The 15,621-nt window shown below is 42.6% G+C and overlaps 1 protein-coding gene across 1 annotated transcript in view; it reads right to left on the minus strand.

Annotated features, from left to right (window-relative positions):
* Positions 1–15,621, minus strand: part of LOC135899346 (STAM-binding protein) — an 85,743-nt gene that overhangs the window by 59,350 nt on the left and 10,772 nt on the right. The window contains exons 4-5 of the mRNA XM_065428590.1: positions 12,138–12,230; positions 3,897–4,228 (exon numbers count right to left, since the gene is read on the minus strand). Coding sequence (XP_065284662.1) covers positions 3,897–4,228; positions 12,138–12,230 — 425 coding nt within the window. The remainder of the gene's footprint in view (positions 1–3,896; positions 4,229–12,137; positions 12,231–15,621) is intronic.

Consider the following 15,621-nt stretch of genomic DNA (forward strand, 5'->3'; position numbering starts at 1 on the left):
CTAAAAATAGGTTGGATCAGATACGGCAGACATTGTCAGCGTCTGATTGGAAGCTTGCCATCATGACTGAAAATGAAGGTGTACAATCAGTGCATTTTACCGGTGCTGACATATGGGGCAGAGGCTTGGAGACTAACAAAGAAGCTTGAGAACAAGTTAAGGACCGCGCAAAGTGCGATGGAATGAAGAATGCTAGGCATAGCCTTTAGAGATAGAAAGAGAGTGGTTTGGATCAGAGAGCAAACAGCCATAGCCAATATTCTAATTGACATTAACAGAAAAAAATGGAGCTGGGCAGGTCATGTAATGCGCAGGTTGGACAACCATTGGACTATTAGGGTTACAGAATGGTTACCAAGAGAAGGGAAACGCAGTCGAAAACGGCAGAAGACTAGGTGGAGCGATGAAATTAGAAAATTCATGGGTTCTTGTTGGAATCGGTTGGCGCAAAGCAGGGCTAATTGGAGATCGCAGAGAGAGGCCTTCGTCCTGCAGTGGACATAAAATAGGCTAATGATGATGATGGTGATTCAGAAAAACCACGGGGAAGGCGGGAGATGGAAATTCAAGACGATATATGCTTTCCTCGGGACAATATATATATACGCTTCTTCTAAAGGGGAGAGGGGGATAAGGCAGGTGGGTGAGGCAATGACCGAGGGTGTGTTAGCGGCAAGGGTGTAGAAACGAAATAAAGGTGAGCTATTCAACATCGGTGGAGGAGTGTGAGGTAGCATCGTGTGTCAGCTGGTTGACGTGTCAATGTAGGTTCCTTTTTTCGTGGAAGGCGCCTGGATGACGAGAGGGGGGGAGAAGAATTATCTGCTCCGTTGGAGGTCAGTGAATTACCATCTCTCTGAAAGAGAGAACAAAATTTAGCGGCAGAAAATGGTGGTCGAGGAAAAAAAAACAATATATAAATAAAGGAAAGGAAGAGAAAAAGAAACTAAGCAACCCAATTAGAAATAAATATAGCTAGGTGCTGTTGTCTTAGTTTAAAATTTAGCACAGCAAATAGATTCTAAAGCTCACTTTGAAACATTTATGCCTATTGGTTGCAATGTCTTGAACTTATGGATGAGGTATGATTGTCTGTATTTTCTGCCTCGCACAGAACGGAAATTTGACTGCAAGATGTAGAGTTTAAGTTCATCAAAGTTATGACCTTGTTGGTTGAAACACTCGGCGACAGTTTTGGGAAGCTTTTTAGCTGTGTCCATACGATCTCTGTTTAACCTGATGTTCATTGATTAACCAGTTTCACAGATATATTGTTTCTTACAGAAGGAACATTCAAGCAAATAAATTAGATCGGAACTCATGCAAGTAAAGCTAGTTTTCATTTCTTGTATATAGCTATTTGCGGTGCTTTTAATTATAAGGTCCCTTTGAAGGTGCCTCCAGGTTTTGTGCCTGCAGGTTTTGCACCTGGGGCAAGAATATGGTTTTATTACAGGGGAATGATGCTGGCTGATTTTAATGCGCACTACCATGTCTAAAGCTTGTCGCGGCAATAGCTCACCCTTGGTACCACCGGGAACACTTTTCTCAGATGCTTGTTACTTGATAATATTGGGTGGTATTTTCATAGAATGTTGTTTATGTTTGGGAGGGCATTAGAATATGTTGTTATAAAGGCTGGTGGTTTCTCTGATTCTGGCGTAGGCTGTTTCTTAGCTAATTCCAACTGCCTCACCAGTATTGACACAAAGTCGCAAGCGTTGTTGAGAGGAACTTATGGATAGTCACTAACCTTTAATAGAGCAAATAGTACCCCCCCCCCCCCCCGCCACCTTCGTTGTCCAGGCCCCTTCCATGAAAAAAAAGGAACCTACATTGACACGTCAATTGGCTGAAACACAATGCTACCTCCCATTCTTCCACCGACATTGAATAGCACATCTTTGTTTTCAATTCTACACCCTCGTCGCTAACACACCCTAGGTCGTTGCCTTTCCCACCTGCCCTTATCCCCTCTCCCCTTTTGAAGAAACATACCTATATATACCATGCCGAGGAAGGTATATATCGCCTTGAAAAAGACAAGTCCACTTGTTGAAACATTGGCTCTGGTTTTCACCTTGCTCTTGTTTTGCTCAAGATAATATTCGGATATTTCAGGTATGTGAGCACTCAATCTGAAGTGCTGCTCCCACGGCCAGTCTCGGTTGTTGTAAATACGGATTGCTCAGACCGTCAGCCTGTGCAAGGTACATCTCCGGCTGTAGAAAGCATACCAAAATAGTCTTAATGGCTAGACAAAATGGTTTTCTTGAAATTATAGCACTGTTGATTGGCAGAACTTTGCCTGCAGGACGGCAGGTGTGTCTCGCAGAACAAACCAATCGAAACTGCTCTGATGCAAGAAATAACGAACTTTGTGCTTGTACATTAACAAATGAAACAATTCAGCATTTTTACGCTTTCTGCAGTGAAAGAAAAGCACAGACGAAAGCATAACCAGTGCTTCACATGGTCAGCACAAGCGCATAAAGCAAACATCACTATAATTCACACACTTGAGTGGTCATTTCTGAGCATTCCTGCAAAGCTTCAGGGTAGTTTAACAAATCTACTAAGCTTTCGCACAACAATAAGCACGCTGTAACAAAAACCATGTAACACAACTTCATTGCTTCACACAATTATGTACTCTTCAATCATGAATAACAACAATAAAAAGGAAATATACTTATAGGAATTGAAAATTTTATGCATTGTTATAGGTGAAGGCTTTGCAAATGCACACACGAGAAAATTTCACAAAACTCAAATGTTCCTGCTCTTACAATAATACGTACATCCATAGCGTAATCGAACTGTGTAGGTGCGCGCACTCAAGAAAACTGTGGTTGTGTGCCTGCCAAAAAAGCAAAACGTGGGACAAACTTCTGCTAATCTTCATCTTGTCGCCAACCAGAGGCAACTAGTTTTCGCAAGCCTAAAAAAAAAAGCAACGGAAACGCATGCACGGCGGCATCCTTCCTATGCGCACCCCTGTGAGCACTAAACGAGCGAGAAACAAGCGGTCGCCCTTTGAGCGATTAGTAACGAGATAGCCATCAGTTTTGCAAGCGCAAGAAGCCAAAACCGCCTGCAGAACAAAACCCAAGCCGCCGCCCGCCCGCGTGTGCACCAATGCGCGAGCGGTACAATATAGACGTGCGGGAGCCAACTAGTGCTAAAACAAACCATGCAACGAAAAGTGACTGAGGGAGGCATGCGAAAAAAATACCCTGTATTTCCACATAGTGGCAGCACATGACAGAAAACAAAAATTGAGGAAATTAGCATGCTTTTAAATATACGGACGGCACCGTAAATATACGGCATCTCCCATTCTGGAGTTTGTTTGCGGCGCCGTATATTTACGTCATTGACCTTCAAAGGGTTAATGTCCACAGCAATGAAAAAGATGAACATTAAAAAAAGGACACAGCTAGCCCGATTCAAGTAGAGCATCTAGATCACATTACAGCTGCTTCTGCAATGCATAAATGCACAGAAGAAAGCAGCTGTAAAAGCAGAAAGCAAGTATCACAGCAATTTTGTCATAACTGGTGCTGCTCGCACCGTAATGAGGCACCAGCTAAGTTCCACATAAGATAAAACAATGGAAAACCAGGAAAAGTACAATAACTGTGAAGAGGCAAGTTTTTTTTGAGTGGTAGTGATCACATAACTGTACCAACAGCAGCAACCGGTATGTCATGTATAATCACAAGACTGCCATGTATAATCACAAACAGCACAGTGTTCATGCCTGAGTGGCATCTTCCTTTCACCCTGTCTTTCAACACTGCAATGTTATGGTGATGAAAGCCCAACAGGCCACTTTAGTTAGCATCATGAACCAAATTACCCAAATGGAGCACTAGAGTAAACGTTAAACTCACTCCACAGGTGCCAAAGGAGGAGCAGAGGGCTTCGAAGCCCTAGGAGGAATGTCTGGCACTTCAAAGTCGCTCAGTGTTGGGAAAGGTGGCGTCTTAGGCCGAGGAGTGCTGCGGACACCATTCTCCAGCTCCAGCAGCATTGGGTAAACATCAGAAGGCGATATACCACCAGAAGGAGGCGTTGGAGTCCCTGGCCTCTCGGGCTGCACCATTTTTGCCTGCTGCTGTCGCTGCTGCAGTGCAAACAGCTTTTGCTGCTCATACATAAGCCGCTCCAACTGGTCTTTCTTTCTACGCTCTTCCTGGAGCGCTTCTTCTGCAGCTTGCCTTTCCTAGAAATTGAGAACTCTGGTAATTAAACAAGCAAAGTTAGCTGCCATGTGCACACAAATTCTTTACATGAAATTCAGTATGTTTTGTGGCAAGTACTCCTTAAAGAGACAAAAACATTAATGCATATACGTAGTGCCCATAAACAAGGACAAACAATAGAGACAGGGACACCACATGGTGCTAACTTTCAACTGATCGTTTACTGACATAAAGATTGCTAGTACAAACAATAAAACCTCATTAATTCGACCCTCGTTAATTCAGAAAATCAAATAATTTGAACTTGTCGTATGATCCCGGCAGACGTATACATTATTTAATGCAATGAAACTTGTTAATTCGGACATATATGGCCACACACCGGTTATTTCAGACAACTCTCAGAGCTCGGCGAGCGCCGCAAATGTGCAATGCAAAAAAGCAAAAACGGTGTCCACCGAAATGAAGTGATGGAGTTTGCATTGCCATAGTCATCAGTGGAAATAGTAAGTGATTGACAGTAATGCTAGAACGAGTGTCACCAATTTAGCTATTTTGTAGCTAGACCTATCTACTTTTAACCTCAACTAGCTACAAAAATTTCAATTTATATACGGGTAGCTTTCCTAGCTTCTTTTACGAAATCTAGCTCCTAATCAAGCTATTTTGGTAAAGTCTAGCTTTAGTCAAGTGACATTTCGGAATAAGTATTCTGGTGTGAAAAAATGCTTGCTGCATATATGCTACACATGATAGAACTGACGTTAGGCACATAACGCCATCTAGCACCTTTTCAAAAAGATACAAAATAGACCAAGATATATCGCATCTCGAGAGAAAGAAGAAAACCATTGAAAAGAGAGAGAAAGAGGCAATACAAAGAATACAGCGAAGGGGTCTGCCTCACTGCTTCACTGGGGAAAAGAAAAGAGCACGTGAACAAAAGAGAGGCGATGCAGCAGCACAGCTTCTGATGGGTGTCACTTATCACACGGGGGCTCCGATGAGCATCGAATTGACACTCACGGTACAATATTGTACAAAGTGCATGCATCAGCATTCCTATTACTCAAACCCCACGTGAACGCAACATGAGCCTCAGACACTTAACGTTTCTGCGAGGCGACCGCAAGGCATTCTGCCCCCTTACATCCAACTCTCTCCATAGATCATTCCCGCCGAGTGCCAAGCAGATGGAAGAGGGGCCGCCGGTCTTCAGGATATGCGTGATGCTTGCAACCACAAGCAGTACCATCTGCCTTAATTCAGTTTCCATCCAACCAGCATGGGTTTCCTTTGTAGCAATTGCTACGATCGGGTAGATGTCTGATTTTTTCTTTATTAATTACTTCTCTCCACCTTGCGTGTTTCTGCAGAACTATTACGTCAAACTCTTGCCTTTGCTTCCAGTTGTCGACAAATTTGACTTCGCCCTGCCATCTGCTGGCCGCCTGGTTAGCTCAGATGGTAGAGCGGCTGCCCCGGAAAGGCGGTGGTCTCGGGTTCGAGTCCCGGACCAGGACAATTTTTCTTCAACTGTGAGGATTTTCTTTCGAGGAACCCGTATGGGTTTCCTTTGTAGCAGTTGCTATGAATGGGTGGATCTCCAATTTTCCCTTTATTAAGTATTAAACTTGAATTGTATTATGGGGCTGTACGTTCCAAAACCACACTCGGTTTATGAGGCAAGCCGTAGTGGCGGACTCCAGATTAATTTTGACACCATGATGTTCTTTAATGTGTTCGAAAATTTAAGTGCATGTACGTTTTCTATTTCGTCCCTGTCGAAATACAGCTGCCGCGATTGGGATCAAATCCACGACCTCTAGCAATGCCATAGCCGCAAAGCTAATGCGGCGGCTACAGAAGTGTTTATTTCACGGTCGACCGCTTCCAAAGCATCTCCTGGACCTTGCAGTGCGCTTTAATTAATGCGGCTCTGCTTCTGCACACCCTGCGTAAGTTGCCCACTTGACATATTCGCATGGCGTTTATTTTTCAGAAATAGCAGACAATGTACTGCACAGTATCTTGAACTCAAGCTTATCCTGTTTCCCCGCAACTGCTGTCGTATAGTAGTGGGGTTTCCTTGCCTTCTCATGTCACCTCCCCCCTCTCTTATATTGTAACTGCCTCTTCTCCCTCTCCTTCTCCTCTCTACAGTTCTATCTACGTCCCCTCTGGCCTTGCACGTTAGTAGAAAGGGAAGTGCTGAAGTTTCTGCAATGCTTCTGAGGAAAGTCACGGATAACTATAGCTGTCAAGCGGCTAATGTGGCGACGGCCAGGGAGCTCCAGAGGGCATTGTGCACATTCGACATGGTGGGGTAAAAAAGAGTTTCTCCCGTGGCCTTTTCTCTCTTACTGGCGCTGTCATCTATATACACGCTCTGAACCACCCCCCGACGTGCACAGTGTGCACGACAGCAGCCCATAGCAGAAGCAGCAGCAGCAGTGGGAAAGTCGAAGGAAGAGGCAAAGAAAGCTTCGCTTTAATAGGTTCGACATTGATACAGTAAATTCACTAACAAGTGTGCAGAACAGGCTTTGGAAGCACAAAAAAAAATGCCGTGAATACAGTTTACCAGTGGTAGCAAAAATCAGCACAATGGCACATACTCAACGGCAGAGGATGATGCTTGGCAAGCTACAGATATTATCCAAGAATTGTGTGTACCGCAGGACTGATTGCCTTTATATACTGCCATATCTTCCTGGATACTTGTACTGCCTGTGAGGCTGTATAATTAGGAATATTGAGGCCGAGCCCCTCCTATGTTTGTTTAAAATTATAATAGTACATATTGTAAGTTTCCTGTTTATTTTGCTGTGCATACTGTACTCATCCAGTACAATTGTTTTGCTCTTCTCAAGTTCGCAAACAGATTTTTATCACTCAGCCTTGCCATGTGTTATGAGATACTGTTACATAATATATTATTTTCTTTGTTCACCAATGTGGTTGATTGTATGCTTAGAAGTATGCTAAAATCTCTATTATAGGACATGTGTAACAAATGCTATTCTAGATTGTTTCATTCATTGCAAACATGCAATTTCGTTGAGATATGTTCAAGCATTTAATGGCACATTGCAAGTTATGTGCACGGAGAAGTTTTGCGCGGCTTTCGTCTACGTCACTGTTTGGTGTGCATGTGCGTGATGTGGAAGAGTGCACTCTGCTTCATTTTTCTATTGTACTGCATTGTGCTTATCAACACATGACACAGTGAAATATGTATTGCTCATGTTTTTTTTTTCCGCTAGTCTGTTGTTAGGTTTTGTTTAATCAATGTTCTGAATGAACGTGTACTCTTATGAACTTTCTTACCAGGCATTCATGGCTTTCACATGTCTGCATGTGTATAGCTTCATCAATTTTTTTAAAATAAAATCAACATCCAAAAAGCTTTCAAGTGTTTTTGTGATAATTGTGTGTTTCATAAGCCTGAAGTTGATGTTAGTTTACTAATGTCAGCCTTTTGGTTAAGGCATCTTTTAGAAATGTAATTTTTGCATCTAATGAATAAATCAGACCACTGGCCATCCTCCATGCCACTGCATGGCAATTAAATGTGGTTTGCAAACATGGCAATAAAATACAATATAGAAATGCTTGGCATAGGGCTACAGAATAGGCACCAAAATTCCTTTTTTTTTTCCTCAGTGTCGATGTGGCACTTTTTTTTTTTTCACAGTTGCACATTTTGCTAACAATTCCAGTTTCTATTTCATAGCCCTTCGGGTACTATAGCTATAAAGTATATGTAGTTCATTTTTTACACGTTTACAGAGCAATGATGCATTTGCAGTTCGTATTTTGTAGGCACACAAGCCTTGATGCTTTGCGAAAACTAAGCCTGCCCTAAATTGTTGGAATCAAAACGGGAGCACATTTATTATTTGTTCATACACATTCTGCGTAGTTGCCTGCAAGAAAACATGACTTGATAGCCGTGTTTAATCCTTCAAGATAATACACAATAAATGCGTTACATACCCAGAATACACGAAAAAAGCGCTTGAAAAAAAATTTAGCTACTTACAGCTCCTTGCTGGTGCTTTTCGCTACTTTGAGCTACTTTCACATTGCTATCTAGCTACTTTTGCTCGCCGACATTTAGCACCACTGGCCAGAACACTTTGTGCCTTTGAATCCTTTATTCTTGCGTATGCCGCTGTGCAGAGCACCACGTTTGCCGCGTGCCTCTATGACTGTGTATTCACCATCTTTGATCGCGTCGATAGTGGCTGCAGTTTTACGTCCGCAGCGGTTGCGGCAATAGTTTCGCTTTGACTCGGCGTGCACTTTAGCTAGAGTGTACTAGACAATGGTCGAGTGGGCCAAACGGCATTCTCCAGCTGAGACGCCGCGTGCGGAAAAATTGTGCGAGGGCACTGTAGGCAAACTCGATTGGGGCAGAGATGCACTCCGTGGCGTATTCAACGTAATTTCGCTGCGGGCGCTGAGACCGATTGCGCACATACTTCTATAATAGTGCTTTATTTCAACTGCAAATTTATATTGACGCCTTTTTGCTACGCATACATATCTGAGACATCGGTTATACAACATGACGTCTTCAATTTTGGTGTTATCAAGTGCACCGACAAGGAAAGCGACAGCACGGGCAATTCAGGCCCGAAAGTGGCAGAAGCTGCGCGTTACATCAGCCTCATGAATGCAATCGTCGTGACGAGAACAGGGGCGCGATAACGTAACTATTCTAAACAAAAAGTATTCCAAACTCTGGCACCCGGGAATGAAAAAGGCGCCCCGGGACTTCTGCAGCACTACTGCGCGCGTGCACGGAGAATACGTAACGCCAACGAGGAGGCCAACGTGCGAGTGTTTGCAGAGAGGAGGGGGCTGGCTGAGAAGCTGGCACGCAGCTTCAGCAAGTTTGAGGCCACTGTCGTCGTGCTAGGCCACCGCGGCATCAAACGAAAACAACACTTTTTTCGCGCGAAGTGAATAAATACTGCATGTTTTTTCTCCTTTCATCGCACTTTCTCCGAGTTCCGTTTTCGACAGGTAAGTGGGCGATCTCACGCTATTTCGGTTAAACAGTACTACCGTTTAGTACATACTTTTTCTGAGCTCCAGCCAACTACGGTTTAACGAAGTTTCACTGTATTCTAAATGCACTGACTGAAAAAGGGAATACTCCCAACCAGAATATGCGTGTTTCTTTTAAAAGCTGCACCAGCCCCAGGTGAACCAATCGAGTTTCGAAGAAAAGGAATTAAGGCAATTAATGGAGGTCGATATGAACAACAGTGTCGGGGAAAAGATATTGCCTATCTACAGAGAGTGAATCGGGTAGACTGGGAAGCCTTTACCCATGTAATCTCCGTGGCTTGTCTGGTGATCTCCTTCAACGTACCAGCAGGCGAAATGAAGTAGAAACATAGCCTAATCGAATGGTATTTGCAATTCAGATCGTATTCGACTTCAAAATTCACTATTAAAAATTATCGAATAGCCGTTTTCGTTGGAATATAATGCCTAACAGCACTTTCGAAGTCTCAAAAATAAGGGGCCGACCCAAGTGAGGATTCTTATTCCGAATGATTGTGCTGCTGGAGATTTCCCGACGCGAGTTCCTAAGAGAATTAACACACGGATGCTAATAGGTTCTGCTGAACACGTTCCTAGCTGTCATTCAATATAAATGGCCCGTTTTGGGGCAGCCTGTAAATCTGCTAGCTTGATTCAGGCAAGGAAAACATTTTTTTGAAAGTCTCACCACGTCTGCAACCCATTAAACTGGGTGCCCGATGTGGTGCCACATTTCTTTAACGAACACAGCAGGTCTACACATCTCTACATGTGAGGCCTGCTGTTCCTTTAACTCTCCCATACTTCTCCAACTACCCCGGTCATGTGTTAATTGTGGCCATGTTGTCCCTGCAAACTTCTTAATCTCATCCATCCACATAACTTTCTGCCACCCTTTGCTGGGCTTCTATTCTCTTAGAATCCAGTCCGTAACCCTTAATGACCACCGGTTATCTTCCCTCCTCACGACATGCCCTGCCCATGCCCATTTCTTCTTCTTGATTTCAACTAAGACATCATTAACTCACGTTTGTTCCCTCATCCAATCTGCTCTCTTCTTATCCCCTTCACGTTACAGATATCATTCTTCTTTCCATAGCTCGCTGCGTCGTCCTCAATTTAGGTAGAACCCTTTTCATAAGCCTCCAGGCTTCTGCCCCGTAGATGAGTACTGGTAAGACAGCTGTTACACACTTTTCTCTTGAGGGATAATGGCAACCTGCCGTTCATGATCTGAGAATGCCTGCCAAACGCACCCCAACCCATTCTTATTCTTATGGTTATTTCAGTGTTATGATCCGGATCCGTGGTCACTACCTGCCCTAAGTAGATGTATTCCCTTGCCACTTCCAGTGCCTCGCTACCTATCGTAAACTGCTGTTCTCTTCCTATACTGTTAAACATTACTTTAGTTTTCTGCAAATTAATCTTTAGACCCACCCTTCCGCTTTGCCTGTCCAGGTCAGTGAGCATGCATTGCAGTTGGTCTCCTGAGTTACTAGACATAGCAATATCATCAGCGAATCGCAAGTTACTAAGGTATTCTCCATTAACGCTTACCCCCAATTTTTCCCAATCCCGGTCTCTGAATACCTCCTGTAAACACGCTGTGAATAGCATTGGAGAGATTCTATCTCCCTGCCTCAAGCACTTCTTTATTGGGATTTTGTTGCTTTCCTTATGGAGGACTACGGTGGCTGTGGAGCCCCTAGATATCTTTCAGTATTTTTACATACGGCTTGCCTACACCCTGATTCCGTAATGCCTGCATGACTGCTGAGGTTTCGACTGAATCAAACGCTTTCTAGTAATCAATGAAAGCTATATATAAAGGTTTGTTATATTCCGCACATTTCTCTATCACCTGATTGATAGTGTGAATATGGTCTATTGTTGAGTAGCCTTTACAAAAGCCTGCCTGTTCCTTTGGTTGACAGAAGTCTAAGGTGTTCCTGACTGTATTTGCAATGCCCTTAGTAAATACTTTGTAGGCAACGAACAGTAAGCTGATCGGTCTATAATTTTTCAAGTCTTTGGCGTCCCCTTTCTTATCATACATATGCAGTCATTAGTCATGAAGGCACGCAGCTTTTGGCTGCGTGCCTTCATGACTGTGTAGTCACCATCCATGATCACGTTGATAGCAGCTGCAGTTTCATACGCAGCGGTCGCGGCAGTAGTTCCATTTTGACTCAGTGCGCACTTCGGCTGTGCGCCTTTATATGACTGCACAGTCGCCATCCACGATTGTGTTGACAGCAGCCGCAGTTTCGTCTGCAGCCCTTAGCGGCAAACAGTAGTATTGTTCTGACTCCGCACCCGCCTCGGCTGCGTGGCTTCATGACTTCATAGTCATCATCCATGATCGTGACAACAGCAGCTGAGGTTTCGTACGCAGCGGTCGCGGCAGTAGTTCCGCTTTGACTCGGTGCGTGCTTCGGCTATGCGCCTTTATATGACTGCATAGTCGCCATTCACAATTGCATCGATAGTGGCCGCGGTTTCGTCTGCAGCCTTTGCAGCAAACAGTAGTTTCGTTTTGACTCGGTGCGCACCTTGGCCGCATGCCTTCATAACAGCGTAGTCGCCATCCATGATCGCGTCGACAGCGGCCACAGTTTCGTCATACAATGATGATATCATCATAAGTGATGATACACCAACCCGCCTAAACCACTACACGTTTGAACATCAACTGTACCATAACCAACAAACATTGCAATAGCAATGCTGAATGCCACATAAGGACAATTCAAAAGTGAAGAGAGGTTTCTCTTGCACATAAATCAAACATAAGATAGATCAATGTGCAGGGAATAAAAAAATCCTTATAGCTCATACTCAATTTACTCAGTAAAAGGAACTCGCCTTGTTTTTTTGTAGAATTTTGTACTCTTGGGTGTACTTTTCAAGGAGTTCAGCTTTCAATTTTTCCGCAATAGGAAAAACTTCTTTTAATTTCTGCAAAAAAAGATCAAGAGAGCAAGGAGCAGTAAACATGTCTGGCCTGTAACATGCACACATAACATCAGAATGAGTAATATAACAGGCCTGTAATGTGCACTCAACACCAGAATAAGTAAATTAAAAATTATTGTCGTAATATATTCAAGCAATTTAGACAGATACAGCAGAACCATGTCATAGTAAACTGATCAGGCCCAAACAAGCAGTTTACTATATTGTAAGTTTTATCATCAAGGAAGTCCCTCCAAATACATATTCCAGTCAGCAAGGTAGCTTTAGACAAATGAAATATAGCCTTAGATGAATCAAATGTCTACATGCCATTAACAAATGGCATAAAGTTATAACATCAAAGTCGTAACACAATTTTAGAATAGTTTGGGTGTCCACTTTGGACAAGATAGTTACAGTGTCGTGTTGGTTGAGCACCCCTTTACCCTCGATCTTTAGCAAGCACGGTCTTTTTCACCAAGGCCTGGCTGGGCCTGCACATTACACCAATTCATTTCCTTCAATTCAATTCTTTTATTATCTGTCACATGCAAGCCCCCGATGAAGGATGAAAAGAATGAAAAAAAAAAAGAATTGCCACAAGATAATGCACTCTGTCACTCCAGCAGGAGAGCCACACAAAGTGCACATTATTTATGCAGAGAAAAATGCTTAGCTCTGGGGGAGATGCGAGAACCACACTACAAAATTTTTCAAACCATTTGAATTGATGTCACCACCAGATCCCCAGAATGCAAAGCTGCAATCATAAGCTTAACTAGCAACACCACCTAAACAAAAGGTTGCCAGAAAGCAGCTGCATAAGTTACAACATGCCAACTGCTGGTGCTCAAACTCTGACCTCAGCTTAGCACTCGATAGAATAGCAGCTTGGGCTTGTTTTTCCATCCTGCTAGTAACAGCGCAAAATGTAGACAAGAGACAAGACAAGAAGACACCACAAGCGCTGACTTTCAACAACATTTATTCCGAAAGAAACACGGCTTCTTATAACCATTGCCCATACGTGTCGCAGTCACGTGATCGCACATCATGTGAAACATGCACTTTTTCTTTTTTTGCACTCAAAAAGAAAAAGTGCATGTTTCACATGATGTGCGATCACGTGACTGCGACACGTGTGGGCAATGGTTATAAGAAGGCGTGTTTCTTTCGGAATAAACGTTGTTGAAAGTCAGCACTTGTGGTGTCTTCTTGTCTCGTCTCTTGTCTCCATTGTGCGCTGTTACTAGCAGGTTAGCACTCGAGTCATGCATCTGGATTATAAATGGCACCACAAAGGCCGTTGGTGCTTACTATAGTAAGTTTGTTGAAATCAGCTGTTTGCTAGACCTTTCTTTCCTTTTCTTTTTCTGTTTACTGGTCTTTTTTTCTCCTTTTTCTTTTTTTTTGCTTTCTTTTTTTTCAACATGACGCATAGAAGAATTCCATTGAGGATCTGGGCTTTGGTTTACAATAAGCAGAGTAACATAGATAATCAAAATAATCTTAGGTCAATACTATGTGAAGGCATAACTCTGCTGATGGCACCTTATTCACAGCAGTGCTGAAGTAGTTTGAAAAGACAAAAAATAACCTGAATTTGAGCAGTGACAGCCCGCAGATCAAATCGCACTGGAAAGGCGCTGACCAAACAATTAACATTGTTGTATGTCGACTTTTCATGCTTCAACCAACTTAGTATATTGCCTATTAATGGTTATTTCTATGAACTTATCGAAACTGAAGTTCACCCGTTATGACCCTTTTAACTTTTTTCTATTAATGATGTGTTGCTGAACAAAAGCTTCTAAGAAGAGGTACAGTTGTGCAGGATGTTTCATGGGCACTTCATGTTGTAGAAAATGTAATGTTACAGCTTGAATTCAGTCAGCTTTACACTAGCCCCTGCACTAGAGATGTCCACAACAACTTTGGTATCTAAATTTCTATAGCAATCAAAACACCAAGATCTGAAATTCATGAAAATTTGCATGTTATCTGCAATTACAAAGCTGCTTTTCAGCATTTACCTATTCTAAAAAGACGCTAAAAGAAAAATAAGGCTGAGCTATATTAGTAAAAATGAAATTCTAGGTTTTAACCTGTCAAAACCACAATACAATTATGAGGCACACCTAAGTGTGGGACTCCAGATTAATTTTGACCACCTGAGGTTCTTTAACGTGCCCCCAATGCACGGTACATGGGCATTTTTGAGATTTCGCACGCATCAAAATGCGGACAAGATTTGATCCAGCACCCTCAGGTGGAAATTACAATTGTATCCCACCAAAAGCGACACACTTACCATAAGTTGATAAAGCTTGATAAGCCAAGAAAGACAAAAATAAGAAGAGTGGCGATACTGCTTGGATATTTTTGCACCTGCTCATCCTCACGCCACAGATTTTGACAGCATCCGCTCAGGCCTAGTTATTTTTTAATACAAAAAGATGCACCGCATTGTATTTGAAAGGAGCCAAAAACTAGGCAAGCTCCAAGAACTTTTAGTGTGCCACAATGGCCCAAACAATAGAAAATATTTTGAAACTCGTGACGTCACACTGATGTACAGGCTCTCAGTTCTGGTGCAAAATTTTCACAAATGGAAGTTGGACCTTCATGTACTTTTCGAATAATCAATCTCTTGCAGCTAAATTAACGAAAATAGAGTTTATAAAGATCACTTTACCTGTCAAAACTGATTTACTGTTTCTATTTAATGTGCCTTTAACTCTTTTGTTACCGCTAGAAATGTGATCATTTTTGGCACTTTCAGGTTTTAACATTTTATTTCAAGAAGTAGTAGTCGCAATGTATCAATGGTGCTTTGAATGTATGTATAGCAGCAATAATTGCTAAGACAATTTTTGAGAATTTTTATTTGGAACTTTAATGAAGCACCTCAAGGGACATGAATAAAAGTAATAATTTGGTATTTTCAGTATAAGTACTGAGAGTTAGAAGTTCTGAAGTATACAAAATATGCACCTGGTTCCTAGATCCTAACTTTTGCAAGTCAGATCACGCAATGAAAGTATCAATATTTGTTGGCATCGATACTAGCCATAGTAATGCCCATGCTATGCGAAATGGGAAAGGAGTAGCTTCACAAATGTTAAAATAGGTAAGTTTATATTGTACAGGGAGCATTTGTTTTTCACTCATTGCAGCAGGCATGTGGTTTGTTTTTTTACTGCTTTCTTTAGACTCGTGAAGAAATGGTTGTCGGGTCAGGGAGCATGCAGATGCCTCCTCATAACTGATTACTACGTCTGATAACCTCTTCTGTGCAAGCAAGGTGGTCTAGTGTGCATTCAACTGACTGGCGCTGGAGCCTCCACATGCTTTTAGTTCCCGTACAGTGCTGTGAAGTAATGTGGTGTGTTGC

The sequence above is a fragment of the Dermacentor albipictus genome, chromosome 1 (genome assembly GCF_038994185.2).
Source record: "Dermacentor albipictus isolate Rhodes 1998 colony chromosome 1, USDA_Dalb.pri_finalv2, whole genome shotgun sequence".
Classification (NCBI taxonomy): domain Eukaryota; kingdom Metazoa; phylum Arthropoda; class Arachnida; order Ixodida; family Ixodidae; genus Dermacentor; species Dermacentor albipictus.